At 40.1% G+C, this 20641-nt stretch overlaps 1 protein-coding gene across 14 annotated transcripts in view; it reads right to left on the bottom strand.

Annotated features, from left to right (window-relative positions):
- Nucleotides 1-20641, bottom strand: part of FNDC3B (fibronectin type III domain containing 3B) — a 401489-nt gene that overhangs the window by 30262 nt on the left and 350586 nt on the right. For all 14 annotated transcript variants that reach the window (XM_023737934.1, XM_023737942.1, XM_023737932.1 and 11 more), the window contains one exon: nucleotides 12694-12906. In XM_023737934.1, coding sequence (XP_023593702.1) covers nucleotides 12694-12906 — 213 coding nt within the window. The remainder of the gene's footprint in view (nucleotides 1-12693; nucleotides 12907-20641) is intronic.

The following is a 20641-nucleotide window of genomic DNA, read 5'->3' as shown; positions in this document are numbered from 1 at the left end:
TGATGAGCATGGCACAGCCTCTGTCCTGAGCGGGCTCATGAGCTCTGGGTGTTTTCAGTGGTGAAACAAGTCTGGGGGTAGGGAGAGGGAGACGTCAGAAATCCTGAGTTGTGGACGAAACATTTCATGATGGTCAAGCATCAATGGTGTCAATCGCCCACCTAGAGAAATAGGTCTACTCGTCTTCTTGGGGTCTGTGTCCTAACGCGGACACACAGGTCTAAGGTCAGAAGGGGCTAAGCAATAAGGCAAGACAGTTGTACCCAGTGCCTTCCAAGGACTTGACCCAATCATCTCACTTTGATGTGTGACCAAGGGCCACAGGGAAACCTTAAAGACAGAGACAGCTAGTCTGTGTATCGTTAAATAGTTCATACATTTCTCACTTCAAAGGTTTTCCATGCCTTTTCTTCTTAATAAAAGATGTAAGAGCAGAAAGAGAATTGCAAAAATGAGATTATGGAAAATGAGAACGAATCAATATTAATCCTTTTTATAGCATGGAATCAGTTTATCACTGTTATTGCCAATTTCATGTCATTTTACACTTTTCAACAAAGAAATTCATTAAATGCATAAGCAAATGGATTCTAGTTAAGCTTATATGTAAGTCTGTTTATAAATCAGAAAATAAAACCTTCATAAGATCTTACCTCTCAATTTTAGGTTTCTGAAAAAAGTGAAATGATCTTCTGTCTAGTAACAGTTAATTTGGCACTTCAAGTCTTAATTGTTTCAAGGGTTTTAATCTTGGAAACTTTAAGGGCAAACATTGGGCATATGTTTCTTCAACACCCACTAAAGATATGGGTAATTGACAGGCTCTCAGTAAATGCAGGTTCTGAGACCTGAACTGCCTCTGTAGACTACAACACACCAGCATGTTATTGAACCGCTTTGTGCCTACCTGAGAGAGCTGTTGTGAAGTTAAAATGGGTTAATAAAATAGAAGTGCTCTGAACAGTCCTGGCATGTAATAATCACTCAGTAAGTGCTAGTTATAATTATTTTATAATGCCGAGAAGAACAAGATTTTAAGAGAACTCCCGCCTACCTTCTGAGAGACCATCTACCTCACCTTTGGCTAATACGCAGTTTCTTTTCTCTCTGCTGGGTGGCAAGTTGGCCTCGTGGTGAGAGCCAACCCTGAGACCAGATCCCGGCATTGTCAGGTACCACTTGTGGGGCTTCCTCAGTGAAGCTGTTTACCATCTCTCACACCATGTCCTGTCAGTGATGCACGGCAAGAAGGCCTTCCTCATAGCCCTGGGGTGGGGATTAAATTCGGTGACTCGTATAAGAGACCCAGTCCCAGATACAGAGTAGGCCTCAAATAAATGTCTAAATCCTAAATTTCCTTGCAGTAGGCTGTAGCATAAAATGTGCACTCTAACAGCAACTTCTGCTTCCCTCTGCTCCTCCAGTGACAAAAAGACCAATCAAAAACATAGTAAAAAGCACATAAGCCAATGCAAAAAGAATAGTTTCTCTTTACCCCAATTCTATGGTTATTTTCCATCATTTCAAGAAACAGAAGAAGAAATAACCTTCTTTCTTCAGTGCCAACAATTTATGGCCAGTTGCATGATGGCCTCTCTGGGAGGCTCCTGTAGGTTAATACCCCCCATGGCTAGAACTGCTCTGGGAGAGATTAAAAATGTCAAATATTTGTTTTACAAAGATCAACTTTTTTCTCTCCTAAATCTCTTTCTTTAAAGGCCATCTTAATTTTAAAACTCACTGTAAGTAAGCCAGAGGCCTTCTGTGATAGAATTAAGCATACTCAGCACTCCAAGACATAATGATTACCTAATGGAGAGTCCATATTTTAAATACCACCACGGATTCTGAGCTTAGAGCAGGCTTTGCGATGAAGTGCAGGACGGCATCCGCTCAGCTTTCCCGACCTTCCCCCTTATATTTAGAGGGCTAGCGTCAGTGCTTGGATCCCACACATTTATGCACCACAGGCCCTGGCACATGGAGTCACAGCCACACAGAAGAGGTCCTGTAGTCTTGAGAGCCCTGATCCACACAACTTCAGTGGGCATTGCCCCAAGCCCTAGGGGGAAGGGAGAAGACTCTCCTCCTCATGGGATGGAAAGGACCTGGAGCAGCTATATAATCAACAGGTCACTGCAAAAACTCTAAGACCCTAATACGCTGATTTCGGAGGGTTGGCATGGTCCAGGAAGCAAGAGATGCACTACATGGGGGGGTCACTCCTGCTCTGCCCTGGGCCCTTCCCCTGGTCTGTGCTGCCTGGTGGTAATGGACAATGCTTCAGTCCCTGCACTTCCACATGGCTGGTGGGAGGCGTGGAGCACAGGCACTCTCACTCAGAAGGACCTGGACTCTAGTCTTAGCTCAGCCCCTTTCTGCCAAATCACTCACTTCTGCTAGGTGTCAGCTCCTCCCATATCTGAAATATCTACCTCAGGGGTTGTTTTAAGAGTCAAAAGAGATAATGAGGATAAAAAGCTCAGTACTGAGCCCAGTGCATAGTAAGAGCTGAATAGATGGCAATTATTATTACCCAAAGGCTCCTAACTCTGTACCAAAAATGCCCCAACAGGCCAACATCCAGGACGTTGCCTCTAGGGATCTGAGTCAGGGTGAGGTACCCTGAGAACCACGATGGCTCTCAGCTCTTGACAGGCAGGCCTCTCTCCAGGTAACTGGGGCCATTACTAGTTTATGCTGCAGGAGGAATAGGTCAATCGGAATCTGTGATGTTCTGCTGTATCTGTTACGGCCTGTGCCAGACATTCAGCTCTTCCAAAATCTGTTACCAATCTAACTTGGTGGCCAAGCAGAAAGGATGAAATGTCTGCTCTGTAATTTTCATTACATGAATGCTCCTGCACTGACAAGGGAAAGAATGAAATAATATACGTACAACAGATGGCAGTTCCTGGAATGTAGTATGTGCTCAATAAAGTCACCGAGCAATTTTTGTATCAGTTCAGGCTGAGGCCTATGCAGTCACAGGCATGCCCAGTGGGATCATTAGCTCCTCAAAGGCAGCCCAGGAGCCCTGGTTCCACACTGGCAATGCCTGTGAGGGGTCTTCTATGCCACCCACAACCCTGTTGCCTGTGGCCATGTGTCTTCCTGAGGTTAGAATCTGCACCTTTAGATCTTGTAATAACAACACTGCAGTGCTGCAGAAGCGGGGAGAGGGGTGAGCATGAAATGACAAGTCAGGCAGCTCCACTGCCTAGCATGAGCACTGTGAGCTTAGTGGGTTCTAACCACTCCAACAAGCCTTTTCCCTCCTTTATAAGCAGGCAATCACATTGGTCCCATGACCCAGGGCAACTGAGAGCACCTGTAAGAGGACAGGTGAGGGAGCACCTGTGGGGCTCCACTGCCGTGCTGACCACTGTCTTGTGCTCTACTGTGTGAGTATTGCGGATATAGCACAGTAGGTGATAACATAAGCTCTGCAGTCTGCACACTGGCTTTGAACTCAGGTTCTCGAACCAGGTAATCTTGAGCTCTATAGCCAGGAAAGCTGTTTCCTCCTCTTCAAAAGAAATACGGTAATAGTACCTACCTCACGGGGTTGTGAGAATTAAATGAGATAAAGCAAGGAGCATCCATTATACAATGCCCAGCACTTGTAAAGTGCGCAATAAACATTAGCTGTTAGTGCCAATGATACTGTTATCAATAACAAAGCATCAAGGTTGCTGAAGGGTTTACCGTTTTTCAACACTGGAGAAGCCTGTGGGGTATCCCCAGGATGGTATCCCCATCGCTTACATTCCCCTAGGCCCTCCTGAATTGGGGAGAAAAGCTGTGCATGTGATCAGCATCCATTCTTCTTGTCCTGGTGAACTTGGGCCATGGACTGCTGCTGATGGCAGATGATGCTGGCAGTAGCCCGCCCTACATCAATGGAGTCCGTTACATGGAATTGTGGGCATTTTTACAAAGGGAAAGGAAAAACAGGGAGAAACACTCTCCTGTACTTGGGAAAGGAGGCATAAACAAGGCAGAAGGTTGGATGGGCCATTAAAAGTTTGCAGTCTAAATGAATTCATTACGGCTCTGACCCAACTGCTACAGCTTTGACTGCGATGTCTTCTTAACACCAGCCACTCTGATGGTAACAAGCACGGGACTTGATGTTGATGGTTTATCAATGATTTCAAAGAACTTTCTCCTATCTGTGAACAGAAAATGTTTTCGCTTATTCTGCTTGCCTGTCAGAGTGCTCCATGGGGGAAGGAGGCCAGGTTTCAGGAGTCTAAGGAGCACAGAGTATAAAGACCTTGGCTGTAATGTAGAGTCTGCCAGCTTCACTATGAACTTGAACAAGTCAGGTAACTCTCCAAGGCTCATTTTCCAGACAATCAGGAAAATAATAACTGCCTTGCTTACCTGGTAGGAATTTTTATGAGATCCAAGTGAAAGAACTAAGTAAATTCTGTGATTCCTTATTAAATATATACTAGGAAGGCAAACAACAGATTCTTGGCACTTTCAAGAAATTCTAGGCAAAGACTATACTTGAAAACTTGGCATTTTAGGCTTTAATGTTATAAAAAATGACTTTCTTGCACTGAAGTGCAATTGAAGGAAGAGTTCAGGCATGTTACATCTTTAAATGGTCCTTTATTTTAAATCATTTCAGGGGGAAATGATGGCATATAAAGAATTTCACTTTAAAATCTGTTTCCTTAAAAGGGTTTTGTAGCAAAAGTAACATCCTAGAATGCACCAAATGGCTTATAACTTATTCAAAAAAACCAAAAACCAAACCTGTTGCCATCGAGTTGATTCTGATTCATAGCGACCCTATAGGGCAGAGGAGAACTGCCCGACGGAGTTTCCAAGGAGCGCTTGGTGGACTCGAACTGCCAACCTTTTGGTTAGCAGCTGTAGCTCTTAACCACTACACCACCAGGGTTACCTAACTTATTCAAGTTGGTTTTAAATTCCCAAAAGAAAACAAGATATTGCTTAAGCTTTTGTGTTTACTGCCTTGTTGCTATCTTATAATCCCTAGGGTCCATTACAAGCTGACAACCAAAAATCCACTGCCGTTGAGTCGATTCCAACTCATAGAGACCCTATAGGACAGAGTAGAACTGTCCCATAGGGTTTCCAAGGCTGTAATCTTTATGGAAGCAGACTACTACATCTTTCTCCCTCGAAGCAGCTTGTGGGTCTGAATCACTGACCTTTCAGTTAGCAGCCAAGTGCTTTAACCACTGTGCCATGAGGGCTCCACCTTACAGGCTGATAGCAGCCCATTAATATTTAACTCCTTAAAATAATCTAGCCTGCTGACCTAAAATGGCCTGTAGTTTACTAAAGGCCTGCAAATGGCATCTTTCAAAACACGTTTCACAATATCACAAGTCAACAGCTGTTAATAAAAGCTCAGTATGGCTATATTCATTAGCAATGACAGGCCATTGCTTCTGAAATCCTTCCCCCTTTATTTCCTTGGGCTCCATGGACTGTGTATGTGTGTAATTCCCTACCTACATTACTGAAGTGGTGCTGGGAATGGAGAATGTTCAAATAGGAATTTATAGTACATGCCCTCACTCGACTAAGAACACAGTCCTGTCACTTCTACGTAGAAGCAAGTGGCATCATGTGAGGACACCTGAAGCAGGGAAGGTGCATTTCCTAAGCTGATTTTGATGCTGGTGACAGAGTCCTTGCTTATAGATTAAGCATGAAAAGAGCTAAGAGCTATTTACAAAAGACTAATAAAAAAAGGGGTTCAGTTCCTACCTCACTGCATATGGAGCTTTTAGCTTGTGATCGATCAAGCTACAACACTTTTTGGCTCATAGGTTGAATTTTTATGCTCTTCTAAGAAAATGTCACTATAGCTATTGATAGGTGGAAACTCTCTGCATAGACTAAAGGAATAAAAGAAAATTCCTATTTTTAATTTTTGCATTTAAACTTCACTTTAGACATTGATATATACACTTACATATATAAATAATATTTTAAGTTTTTGGTGAATGTTTACACAGTAAATTAGGTACCCATTCAACGATTACTACACAAATTGTTCAGTGACACTGGTTACATTTTTCACAATGTGTCGATATTCTCATTAATTCCATTCTAGATGTTCCATTTCCAGTAATCTAGTTTCCCTGTCCCCTTACCTTTTGATCTTTGCTTTAGAGTAACTTTTGATCATTTGGTCTCATATAATTTTTTAAAGGAGTGCAGTACTCACGGTTGATATTCTTTATTTTATGAGCCAATCTATTATTTAGCTAAAAAGTTAGACATTGATATATTAAAGAGGTTTATTTATATTGGAAGATAGGATGACTAGAATCTCAAAAGAACATCTGAGAAGCTCAAAAGGTCCTACCCTTCTTCCTTGCTTTCAAATATATGCAGTAAATCTCATATTCTAGGAGACTCTTCGTAGAGTTTTCTAAATTTCTGCTGTTTGCTTCTGTTTTAGCGTCCTTGCCTCAACCCTATGTGATTTAGAAATAATGGTGAGGAAAGTACTATCCAATTCCATTCTGTTTTTTTTTTTTTTTAAAATAACTGGGAAGTAAAAATTGTAATCTGAATTCTGTCTCTAGTTTCAATCAAGATCTCAAATAGTTCATTTATCACCCTTCACCCCTGCCTATACCTAGATACTTCAGCCTGAAAATGGACTAAGTTAGCAGTGCTCTTTTCCTATGAAATAAAAATGCTTCTGAAATCATTTTTTCCATCAATCGGCTGGAGATGGGCATGATTAGCTCCATTCTGTAGAGGGAGAAATTAAGGCAAATGGAATTTAGGGGATATTATGGACTGAATGGTGTCCCCCCATAAAATATGTATTGTAAATCCAAATCCCTATACTTGTGAATATTCCATTTGGGGATAGGGTTTTCTTTGTTATGTTAATGAGACCATATTAGTGCAGGGTGTGTCTTAAACCAATCCCTTTTGAGAGCTAAAAAGAGCAGATTTGGCACCCAGAGAAGCAAGCAGAGAGGGGGAAGACAGATGCCAGGACACATGAAGACTGTGAAGAATCCCAGGAACAGAAGCTGAAAAGAGACAAGGACGTTCTCACAGACCTGAAAGAGAGACAAAGCCTTCCCTAGCACCGGCATCCTGAATTCCGACTTCTAGCCCCCTAAAACTGTGAGAAAATAAATTTCTGCTCATTAAAGCCACTACTTGGGGGTATTTCTGTTATAGCAGCACTAGATGAACTAAGATAAGGGATGAGCCTCTAGTCAACTAGAAATTCAGTATCAGATCTGGGATTACAACAAGATTTGATACCTCATCGAGAACCACAATTGCCTTCTGGTGGTTGAATATAAAAATGCCATTCATCCAACAAGGCTGATCCTATGATTGGGGACTAGTCCAGAGAAGCAAAGGAAACTAGTACTGAGGGTCTCCTGCGGCCCTGGCGCTGGCCTTGAGCTAGTTGCCTTGCATCTATTTCATTTAATCCAGCAGCATATCTCTATAGTAGGTATATACTGAGAAAGTTTATTTCTTCCCTTGTGTCTATATATTCTAACCACTTTTTTTTTAAATTGTTGTAAAAAATATATATAGAACACAACATTTGCCAATTCAACACCAACTACTTTTAGTAGAGTCCTGGTGTGTATTCTTTCTGAGTTTCTTTATACGGATTATTTTCTGTCTCCCTCTCTCACAGCGAACAGGTTGTCATACTGTAAACATTACAAAGCCCCTCCATATTGGCTGGCCGAAGTGAAAAGTGTCATGGGAAGAAGGGCTGAATGAATAGAGAGCAAGTGGTAATTGTCCACTCTATTATATCCCTCTCCCCAGGCCCAATTATCCTGGAGCCTTGCTTTACAAAACACTGGCTGTCTGACTGAACTCAACAACAGATTAGCTGTAACTGCATTCCTGGAATTTAAGTTCTTCCTGCCTCAGTGCTATATACAATTATCGGGAACACGGACCCATCAGGGCCAGGATGAGAATCAGCATCAACTCAAATTCTGTTAGGGCAGCATAACATTTCAGTTCAATAACACAGACAAATGCATCTTCAAAATTGTCGGTGCCGCATTACAATCTTAAAACGCATGAGCTAATTTTGTTTTTCTGATCCCTGTATTAGGTTAACGCAGCATTACGAAAATGCTTACTTTGGATATATCTTTTTCTTGCATACACAGGAACCAAAAACATTCAGATTTTCTGGTGCGAGATCTGTTAAGAATAACAGACTTAATCACTCTAAGGCCAAATGAATCTGATTTCTGTCTTTCTGTTGAAATTAAACAAAATCTCGTGTACTGTCTGCTTACTGTTTCATGTCAGTCTGTGTCCTCAGCAAAACAAGTTCCTTACAGGTAGGCCACATGGCTCACAAGCCCTAGCACATCACAGAAATTCAAGAAAAAATTGCTGATTGAATGACCATAATCTAGTTACTAGGGATAAATGAATTCCTACGAATATAAAGCACTGCTTTGAGGCTGTTACATATATATGTAACCAGTGCCTTTGGGCTGGGACACTTTTGAGTCAAAAGCTTGAATACATGGCAAACAAATGTCAAGGAGGGAAAAACCCCACAACTTTCAATATAGCAAATCCAGGTGATCTGGATGAATTCTAGGTTGACTTACCTTGAGGCAAGGGGTTAAGTAAGATGTCCTTTGGGATCCCTTCTAATTATATGAAATAGGCTGAAACTTCAGAAAAATGAATCAGAACAGAAAGTGGCATTCACTTGGAGAGAGACCCAAGGCACTTCCTTATCACTAGCTTCCATCCGAAGACTTTTCAATGTGGGGCTACAACACTGGAGTCCTTTTAAGACTCACCCAACCTGTTACTTTCTCTAGGAAGCATTCTCTGTTCATTTAATTTTAAGGCTACATTAAATGCCATTCTTCTTTCCTCCCTTAATATCCTGTGCATATGAAATGTTTAAGCCACCCACATCATACTTTGGCTACCTCAATGAACATAAGATGAAATCAGTTCAACTTACCCCAAAACACCCTATTTTCTTTAGGGCTTTGCTTTTGCCAGAGCACTGGATTTAACATTACAGATGTTCAAAGTGCCCCACGTAGTAAATTTCACCCCACCTAGAGATGAGTTCTCACTTTGATGCCCATGGCACGAAAATCTTTGCTGCTTCAGCCAAACTTTGAGAATTCTTTTTATTTTCTATTTGGCAGTCACTACCCTAGTCGTTGAAATAGTATGGGGTGGGAGAAAAGGGATAATAGATCAGAGGTGGCACCTGTGACTCCCTCTAAGCCCTCTGGGTACCATTCTAGGTAGTGGTCTCCGGAATAGTAACTGCTGCTCTGACACGCTGCAGCATAATGCAATATTCCTGCATCTAGGAACTTCTCTCTCTCTCCTTTCAGTCTTTTGTTTTTTCTCTGGGAAGTCAAGACAACTTGGCAAAGGAATAAGGTCACCTCCAGGATATTTCAGAGACTCCCAGAACTTCCTGTTTTGATCCTCAAGGAGACTAGAATTTGCCAAATAAAATTTATTTCGGGAGGATGTGTTGAGGCATACGATCTATTTTAATGTCTCTTAACAAGAACTGTGAGTTCAACTCTACTTCTCATGAAATGTGCTACTGAATCTCTAATTTGGACATTAACTGACCATTCTTAAGTGAAGTTGGTATCTCTCTTCCTGTTTTATTATCTGACAAAAGTCGAGCTAAAATACAAAGAAGAAGAGATAACACACCCCAATCATTTACAAGGGACACCTTTTCAGTGAAGGATTTAGTTCACAAATGATCTACGAAGTTTCACTGCTTAAAGTGAAAAAGAGAGGGAGAAATAGGAAGAACCTCAGAAATCATCTTCAATTCCTTTACTTCATAGTTGAGGAAGAAGTGAAAGCAATAGTTTAGCAGCCAAAACCTACTCAACTCTTTAATGTGACCATTACCAAGCATGGACTCATTAATTTTCACTGAGCTTCTGTTGCAAAGTATGTTCTAGGAGCATCAGTTGCATGGCTGGCTAGGACAGCTGTACAACTCAGACATCTGCAACTCTCTTTTCAAATGCCCACAACAACCTGTTAGTGAAGTGTTCATGGCAAAAAAAAATACCCTGAGAGCTGACAGCTAAGAAAGCAAATTAAAACCACAATTAAACTTCTCTTTGGTTATCGCTTTGGCTGCAAGTAAGATATAGCACCATTTTTTGCCACATTCACAGTAGGAATTTATTAGTGGTTGAAGAAATTAATGCATATGCTGAAGAACAGGTGCATTTTCCCCAAGAGCCGCAACCAGAAACCACTGTAGCAACACAAGTTCAATGGAAAAGATAGCTGCCACCTTGAAAGAAGACATTGTCCCTTTCAGTTGGAGAGGCCAGGACCAAATCCTTAAAGAACCTTAAGGGGAGTAGAATGGACAAAGACTATCCTAATATCAAGGATTATGAAGTAGCCAACTCAAGTTGTTTTCCCCTGATCCTCACGAGTCAAGATCCAAAGATAAAAGTTTAGATTAAAGCGGCCATTCACTACAAGAGTTCCGTTTTAAGACACTAAGGAAGGTCATCTTCAAACTAAAATTAGGCCCAGTTTTTATCCCATTAAATCCCAGGAAAATTATTCTACAAATAGAATGAGAATTTATTATGCTCTATTTTCCCATCACTTTAATAACTTTCTGAGGGCACTGACAAATCTAATTTAAAAAAGATAAATTTGGAGTCTAGCTCATAAAATTAAGAAAAATACTGTTCCTAATGGTAAGTTTTCTTAAATTGCCATTTAAATTTAGGCAAGTCATTTATTTGATTAACAAGGCGAACCTTGGGCATTTCTTTGGAGGAAGAGCGTGTATTGATTACTAGATTCTGCACCACTTTATCTCTGGCATATTTAAATGTCTCATGACAGCCTGCTTGTTTGGACAAGTACTCATGAAGCTTTTGTCCTGAGCCCAGGAACTGCTCTGTATCATGTAAATAATTGGATCTGATCGAGTGTCTGTCCAAGGCACTCTCTGGCCATTGTCCCTCCCAGGGTGGGAATGCAGCAAGATGGGCCTGGGGTTGTTTGGAGGTCATCACTCTCCCCACAAGCCTGGAGGTAACAGTAGAAGCAGCTGCACTGGGAGGCAAAGGCATCGGCTCTCTCAAATTGTACAACTAGAAGATATTCTCTAAAGAAGGGCCTCTCTACCATCAATGGAAGCCAAAAGCCCAGGAAAAAATGCAAAGACTTGTTTGCAAATTTCCCCCAAGGCTAGCTTTATATATTTATCACGATCTCTGTTAGTCTGCAATTCCTGTTCTTACCAGTCCTCTGCAGTTGAGGAGTCCCCTGCCAGTAAAATAAAAAGCCTGTGAAAACTCATCCAAAGGCACAGAGCACAGAAAGATGATCTATGATCTGTGGATGAGTGAATATGAATTTAATCTCTAATGAACCTATCAAAAAGACTTACTTTCTGTGTTTTCTACACCAGCACTGGTTCCCAATCGAACACTTTTTGTTTTTCCGTAGTCAAATCATTGGGTTTGCCTGGTCCTTCAAAGTCAAGTTCAAATGTCACATCCTTTAAGAAGCTTTTCCTGATGTTTGCAACCAGATGGTCTCTGCCAGAGCACTTTCTCCTATGGCCCTAATGTTTATAACTCCTTGCTCCTAGAGGCAGGGTCTTGTTTTCTCTTAATCTTGGTCCCCACTGAAGGCCACTTCAAAGTGCCTTCCAACAACAGGACTCTACTTGCATGAAATGGATCAAAGCACTAGAGGCGGGGGGAACTGGATAGGGGTTTCTGTGATAACTAAAATTGGTTCCCTTTGTAAACGAACAGAAATAGTATGATGCATAAAGGGAAGACAGAAATGTTTCTATACTAACACCGGTTTAGTGCTTCAACAGGTATCCCATAGGGAGGCAGCAGCGTGACTATCCCATCAGGCTGTCTGAGTTTTACAGTGATCCCCTACCCCCTTCACCTGATACTCTGATTTGGACTTTTGTTTAACAGAACATTCTGTCACCATTAACTTTTGCTCTGCATCTAAATTATTCCTAAATACACTTCAGCTGCCCATCTTCTGATGGGCCATTTTCAAAGGAAATGAAGTTAGGTTAAAAAAATACTAAGTGAAAGGCTGGATTTGATTTCTATAGCCAAGAGTGTTTCCTGGGCATGGAGTCTTATAAAGAATCTCCTATTTGCTCTGGCTAATTTGATACTGCATTGCCCATAGTTACAGAGAACAATCCCCATCTGTACATCACCCACAGCTATTTCAGATTGGTAAACATGTTTGTCCTGATGATTACTGAATATTTAAAGAGGTAACATCTCTTCCCGAGTCTTATTTCCCTCCACACTTATGACTAATATCACGTTATTACATAGCGTGGACTTGAATGTGACAATTTTCTTTTCAGATAATTTTGCTCTATTATCTGGCTTTATGAAAGGGAAGAAAAAAAAAGAAAAAGAAAAACGCATATAATCATACGTAGAGAAATCAGGATCTTGAGAATGTTTAGTTTAGAAATTCCAAAAGGAGAATGGAGGGTGCAACTTTGGGTATAAAATGCAGGATCCGAATACACAGGGTATCTTTCGACAAGGAGGAACAGTGTTTTAGAGGACAGATGAACAAGTAACACTTCCTCTGTGAGCCAACCCCACAGACTCCTCACGTGCACCCTCGCCCCCACCTTACCGCTTGTTCCTGTCCTCCAGCTGCAGCGTGTACACTGTGTCATCAGCGGCATGTGTCCTGGAGTTACTGTCTCCCCACTTTAGCTTCAGGCTCTGAGGACCAGCTGCAGCACATTCTAGCCTAGGAGGCAAGGGTGGTAATGGCCGAGTTTTTGCTTTAATGAACTGACTAAATGGTCCAGCTCCGATTTCATTTATAGCCTGAATTCTGATCCTGGAAAAAGGAAAAAATACAGACAATGGAGTTTAAGCAGCAGCCATTCTTCACTCAAAATAAACATTGCATGGAGTATTTCTTGCTTGCCCCTAAAGCAATACTGTATTGTAGAATAAAGAAAAATACATGAAAGTAACTCAAGACAGATAGAGACCTGGGCTGCTGAGAGGACAGATTATACTCTCCGTATCAAAAAACAGCAAAAAAAGCACATTAGCAAGATATCCCTTAGGTCTTTAAGTTAAAAATAAAACAAAATAAAGATTTGTTGTTTGAGGGAAGGCATCCTAAAGGCATGCCTTTATAGCTTCTTCTAGCCACCCTTAACTGCCTCAAAATTGGTCTTGGAAGCAGGTGGGGTATGAAGAATAAATGAAATAAGAGAAGGAGTAAGTCTCCTTTAGAGTTCAAAAACAAGGACAACAACTCTTCAATAGTTACAGGGCATTTCTCCTCCTCTCCTCGTCAGCCTTACCCACCAATCCCAGTTAGTCATTAACCACAGTAGCCCTGGTGGCATAGTGATTAAGAGCCTGGCTGCTAACCAAAAGGTCAGCAGTTCAAATCCACTAGCCACTTCTTGGGAAACTCTATGGGGCCGTTTTCCCTGCCCTATAGGGTCGCTGTGAGTTGGAACCAACTCAATGGCACTTAACAACGAGTGTGCCAGTAGCCAGGTGTTGTTCAGATATTCAAAAATCTTAACTGGATGCTTAGTAGGTGCACAGTCTTGTGGGTAATAAAGATATATTAACACCACCCTTATGGTCTAGGAAGTTAAAATCAAATAAAGCTAAAATGTATATGTAAAATAATATCCTATTATTACTCCTTTCTTTTTTTTTTTTTTGCTCTTCTACATTCTCATCAGTCAGTCAAAACAGATCTCCAATGTCAGAAAATAAGACATTGATGGCATTGCTCCATCTTTGTCCTCAACACTCTTCCTGCAGTGACAGCAGTGATGACGGCATGTTCTCAAAGCTTGCTTCTTCCTGACACTTGAAGGCCTGCACATTCTTGTTGCCTCCTCTAATTCTCTGACCAAAGGTTTCAGCTCCCCCTGCTGGTGCTTCCTCTCTTTGCTGTACAACATGGGCACTTTCTACAATTCTCTTCTCTCAGGTGATCTGCCACATTCCCACAGCTCCTGGGTCTATAGCTCCTCTAATCTCTTCGTGCCCCACTTCTAGCCCTCTGGGGGAAATCTCTACTGAGAGATACATGGATATCATTGAGTTGCCTGAGTAGAGTGGCGTCACAAGTTTTAAAGGTTTCAGTATTTAAACTTGATGTGAATTTAAACTATAGAGTTTCAAGATACATAGTAAAAATATGCTTGAAGACATAAATTCTTAAGCAATAGGTCAGTTAAAAATATTCTTACAATTCTGTTTTATGTACCTCTTTTACAATTACTGCTTATAGTTAAACAGAAAACATTAAGTATTGTAATACCTAAACTCATCATGTGATTTCAAATTAGGCTAAATTCTTCAAATGTAGCCAACTTAAAAGATTACATCAATCAGCAAGTCAACCTAATAACATGCCAATAAATTTTTCAGGAAAAAAAAAAAGGTTAATTCTAGGAGAAGACATACTCTACCCTGACTCTCCCACTGAATGTAGCTGTTAAACCTGGACAAAATAAATGGAGTAGCTATTTTAAGTCTCTGAAAAGTTAACAGTAGCGAGCAGATTGGAGAAGTTCAGAATTCAAAACACCACCAACCCAGCAATGAGTTACCATCTCTCCCCACCCATTCTCCCCCAGCCTGGACTCAGGGCACCTGAAATCCAGAAGAGAACGTCTGTGTGGACACAGGGTGCTCCAGGACAAGCCTCTAGTTCTGGCTCAAGGAGAGATAAAGAGGTCTCCTAGCGCTCCCGGAGAGTAGGGGAAATCCCTCGTTCCTCTTGTTTATTTATTTTCTTTACTCCATACTCTCATGCCCAGCCCCTAAGCAATCCCATCATATTAACAGTCTCAAGAAGAAAAACCACATGATCATTATCAACTGACAGAGAAAAAGCATTTGACGAAATTCAACATCTATTCATGATAAAATTTCTCAGAATGCTAGGGATAAAAGGGAACTTCCTTAACCTGAAAAAGGGCATCTATAAAAATACTTACAGCTAACATCATACTTAATGGTGAAAGACTAACTGTTTTCTCTTTAAGACCAGGAATAAGGCGAGAATATCTGCTATCACCACTCCTGTCCAACATCATGTACTAGAAGTCCTAGTCAGTGCAAACAAAAAATAAGGGGAAAAAAAATAAAAAAGGTATAGAGATAATAAAGAAATAAAACAAACTACAAAACTGGTGAAAAAAATAAAAGAAAACCTAAATCAGAAGAGACACATATGGTGCTTGTGAACAGGAAGTCTCTAACAGTAAAACTGTCAGTTTTCCCCAAATTGATCTATCGATACAATGTGATGCCAATAAAATTTCAGCAGGATTCTTAGCAGATAGAGACAAGTTGGTTTTAAAAGTTACATGGAAAGACAATGGAACCAGAATAGCTAAAACAAATGTGGAAAACACGAATAAAGTCGGAAGAATCACTACCTGCTTTTAGGACTTAACTATAAAGCTACAGTCATCAAGACAGTGTGGTACCGGTGAAGAGACAGACACATAGATCAATGCAACAGACTAGACTCCCAAAATAGACCCACACAAACATGGCCAATTGATTTTTTGACAAAGGTGCAAAAGCAATTCAGTGGAGAAAGGATAGTCTTGTCAACCAATGGTGTTGGGTTTCCTACCAAAAGGAGAAAAATAATTATCCTCCACCTAAACTTCATACCTTCTATAAAAATCTAACTCAAAACTGATCGTAAATCTAAATGCAAAATATAAAGCTTTCAGAAGAAAACAGAGAAAGAAGTTGTTGCCACCTAGGATTAGGTAAAGAGTTTTTAGCTATGACACTGTTTAAGTATGATCCATAAAAGAAAAAAAGGAACAACTGAACTTCATCAAAAAAAAAGAAAAAGAAAACAATCTTGGTACTGCTAAGAGAATGAAGATGAGCTTCAGCTGTGAGGCAATTATCTGCAAATTACATATCTGACAAAGCAATTATATTTAGGATATACAGACACTCAAAACTTAACAGTAAGAAAACAAACAACCCAATTAAAAAATGGGCAAAAGACTGGAAGAGACACTCCACGAAAGAGGATATACAGATGACAAATAAGCAAATGAAAAGATGTTCAACATCATTAACCATTAGGAAAATGCAAATTAAAACCACAACGAGATACCGCTATATCCCCCTTAGAGTGCCAAAATTTAAAAAAAAAACAAACAAACTTAACAATAGCAAGTGCTGGCAAGGATGCAGAGCAACTAAAAGTCTCATATTTTACTGGCGAGACTGCAAAATGGTACAATCACTTTTGGAAAACAGTTTAACAGTTTTTTATAAAGTGAAATATACACTTAACATATGACCCAGCAAACCCACTTCTAGGTATTTACCCAAGAGAAATTAAAACTTATCTTTACTCAAAAACCTGCATACAAATGTTTATAGCCACTGTATTCATAATAGCCTAAAACTAGATGAACATCTGCCTCACAGTTTGGAAAGCAGCAAATACTTATCTCTGACAAAGTACAGCAAAAATTCCATTTAAAGGGCCTTACTTTTCCCAGATTTTATTATACGAGGCACCTCATCAGGTCTCTTGAAGAAAATGCAATGTACGTCTCTCAGTATAACACTTCCTTATCTCCCAACATGAGTCTTATAAAATACCTTTATGATATTAATGCAAGAATTTTTTTTTTCTATGATTGGAAAGTAATAGATTTTTCTGCAAAAGGTAGTCATCATGACAGGAGAAATTACTATTCTTGTTTCCTTCTCAGGAAAGAATTAAGACTCAGCCTTTCTTCAACAGTGTAGTAAATTTCCTCAGCTACAAGACATATATATTAAGGCCTTACTGGTGTCCAAACTACCATTTCTTCCCTATATTCTTAGAACCCTGAGGCAAAGATGCTTTCTTCCATTTTCCATAGTCCTTCAAGGCCAAGCTCACCATTTTTCCAGTTGGTCCTACCATTTTGCACCATGCAGCCCCAAAAGCCCTTAGCTATTATAACACACGAAAGGAAGTGAGGTAATGGGTTACTCGAGATTGTTGTTCTGCTTAAAGAAAAATAAAAAAGCCAGGATATCTCCATCATTTAAATCACTGATCAATTAAAGTTTAGAATAAAAAAGTACCAAGATTTAAAAATAAATTTAGTTTTAATATTTGATTTCGTTTGTAAATTCACTTATTTCCTCAAAGCCTCCACAGTATTTTGATAAATATTGGCTTCCAGAAAGAATACTATGGTATTCTTGGGAAAAGTATCTAATACCTTTAAGAGATGGTTTCCTTATCAATAAAATGGGGATAGTAACCTTTTACTGCATTCATAAACAAGATTGCTAAATTAAGAAAAGGGATATGGGAAATGCTTTATCATTTTTAATATTTTATACTCCACCATACAACAAGAAAAGGACCCAAGGTGGCTAAAGCATTTTGGTGAACATTTAAGTGCTAATTTATTGGGTTATCATTCTTATGCTTTCTTTTGAGACTGTCATTTCTTTCCAACAGTAAAAAGAACATGGTGACCATCCATCAGGAATGTGCAGGACACACTGAGGCACATCTTCACTTTAATTGTACTGTAACTATCACCCCACTTTATGAGTTGAGTAATCTTCTGATACCATCTATGTCTTTCCTCTCTCTGAATTATGATCAAAGACCCAGGAACAGTAAAAAGACTGGCTTAAGGTGGATTCTTTTTTTCTCATCCTCAGGAGGGTGAGGGGGAGAGAAAGGACTCGGGAACGGATGAAAGTGCTATTCATGACGAGCACCGTGACAAAAAACATGGAAAACTTGCTCTGTTCAAGTGCCTGTGCTACGGAATAGGAACTTCTATTGCCTTTGCTTTTAGCAACCCTATAGGATGGAGCAGAACTGCCCCATAGGTTTTCCAAGGAGCGCCTGGTGGATTCGAACTGCTGACCTTTTGGTTAGCAGCCGTAGCTCTTAACCACTACGCCACCAGGGTTTCCTTCAGAGATAAGAAAACTAAAATTAAACTCAAAGATGTTAAATAACATGACCTAAACGACACAATGGAGACCAGGTGCTAAAGCCTGGATTTGCTGTAAGCATTATTATCCCTAATTTCCACACTGACCCCCTCAGGAAGGAATTAAACTTTGTCTATATCACAAGTGGAGGAACCGAGCGAGGCCTGCTTGGTTCATCACTTGCACTGATCTACACGGTGGGTAGAGGCCAGAACTGGCACACCAAGCTCTGCTATCGTAAGTGGGATCAAACGCAGCTACAAATCCAACAGAAAGATAATTTTAATTCAAATCACACTTTCCATTTCAACAACTACTTTTGTCAGTGAAATAAACATTTAGGACAATCAGCAAGTTTATTTTCACATTATTCAAACAGTTTTTTGACCTTGAAATCAATTACCCAGGTTTTTAAGATACTCACTTTAACCTATCCTGTATTTTTACAAAAACATAGTTTTTGCATGGAAAATATCTTTCTGTATAACTGATACAATGAGCTAACTACATAAAATGAAATGAGATAATGTCTTGCTGCATTCTGGTAAAAATATTAAGAACTCTGACCCTAGGAAGCTAAGGAACTTGAACCAGGACTAAGGTAGTCATTGTTTTCATTTGCTTGTTTTGTTTTCAGACGAAAAATACAGTGTGTGAAAATAATTTCTAATTCCAGTGAAAGGCAACATGGGAACAAGGAACTATGGCAAAATAAACACTAACTTGAGGAACAATTCCAATAATGAGAAGAAAAAACTAAGTTTCAAGTTTTATTAATTAAAGTCTACTTCAAACCCAAACTTGAGATGTTTTCTCTTTAGCTGAAGTAACACGTTAATCTTGAAATTGAGATAGGATCTGCAGATTTTTTCTTTTTTTTAACTTGTATTATATTAGTTTCTGAAATCTTAAAACTCTGCAAATTAAGTACAAGGGAAATGGAATTCTGTTTTCCAATTTGGAGAAGTGAGGTAAGCCTGAGCCAACTCTATCTGTGCTAGGGTGATGTGGAAAATCACTTCAAATTGCCAGTCTGCAAGATTCATGAGTACACTAATAATCTTAATGAAATAAATCAAATTGAGAAGCATATTCTTTATACATTTTGATCAAAAATCCCCTATTGAAAATACCTGCCATCTAACTCAGAATCCCTGGGTGGCGCAAATGGTTAAGGGCTTGATTTCCAGTGTAAAGGTTGGTGGTTCAAACCGAACAAGAGTTGTCTCGGAAGATAGGTCTGGTGATTTGCTACTGAAAGGCTGTAGCCTTGAAAACCCTATAGAGCACTTCTACTCTGCACAAACGGGGTCGCCATGAGTCGGAAACTGCTTGACGGCAACCAACAACAACTGTCTAACTCTAGACGCCTAATACATTCCTGCTTCAGAACATCAACCTTCTACAACGCACTTTACACACACAAACACATCAAATTCTGACACTACATATATGAGAAGAAGAATGATTTTCAAAACACACCATCCTCAGATGTGGAAGATGACTTTCCTTATTCATGATCAGCCACCCCAGTGCTCAGGACGTTGTGAGGTGGGCGTGGGACAGAGGAGAGTGAAGACAGGGTCTCCAGGGTGAGTGGCTGGGGGTATGAGAGGCCCAAGATGCAGAAGATGGGCTTTTTACACAGTTCCCCTCAAGGCCTACCATCGAATTAAGGCGAGAAATACATCAAAGAAGAGAATAATCAGCTAACTTCTGATGAAGTATAAAATAACAGTTTAAATACAGAAAACCACTTTGGAAGGAGAAGACGTGCTCAGAGTGAAGTTACACAGAGACGGCTTCCTGGAGGGGTGGCCTGAGCTAGCTCTGGATTCATCCTTCCCTTCAACCAAGCTACTTATCCTGACGGCTCCTTGGTTACTAGTGCCACCATTCAGTCTCCAGGTGCACAGACTTGCTTTCCTCATGCCCTGCCTCGGTAAGAAAAAAGACCTTAAGTATCTCCCATTGCTTAAAGGATAAGCCCACATTTCCACAGACAAGCCTACCTATAATCTGTTCACAGTTCACTTTCCAGCTTCTTTCTTCCCTACCAACATTAACAGCAGCTAATTTATTGAGTGCTTTTCAAGTGCCAGGCGCCATACAAGGTGCTTTAAAAATCTTATTTAGAACACACAACAACCCTATTAAGTAGTTAAAATTATTATCCCCATTTTACAGATCAGGAAATGGGAGGCAGAGAGCTTAAATAACTTGCTAAAGGTGAGAGACAATAAATGAGGGACTCAGAGCTGAAGTCAAGGCTGTCTGATTCCTGTCTGCTACTTCTGAACTGAGTACTTAGAACTTGTCTCTTAATAAAGCCCACCTGATCGTCAGAATGAATGATTTATGATTCACTTCTTGGCAGCCTAAAAGAGGTTGACATATATAGTAAGGACTCAATACATGTTATTTTCATCCCCTTTTTACCTAGATGAAAGGGTATAAATGAGCAAAACAAATGGATCTACCTCAGGTTTTAGTTTTTTGCCAGCTCAGTATGAGTCAGACATATAATGAGATTGCCAAAAAAAGGTAATCTTCAGCAACCTTACTAACTGCTGGATGTGGAGAACAAGGAAGGT

The sequence above is a fragment of the Trichechus manatus genome, unplaced genomic scaffold, assembly GCF_000243295.1.
Source record: "Trichechus manatus latirostris isolate Lorelei unplaced genomic scaffold, TriManLat1.0 scaffold00110, whole genome shotgun sequence".
NCBI classification, from domain to species: domain Eukaryota; kingdom Metazoa; phylum Chordata; class Mammalia; order Sirenia; family Trichechidae; genus Trichechus; species Trichechus manatus.
The sequence above is the reverse complement of the archived record's forward strand: the minus strand, read 5'-3'. Positions and strand labels throughout refer to the sequence as shown.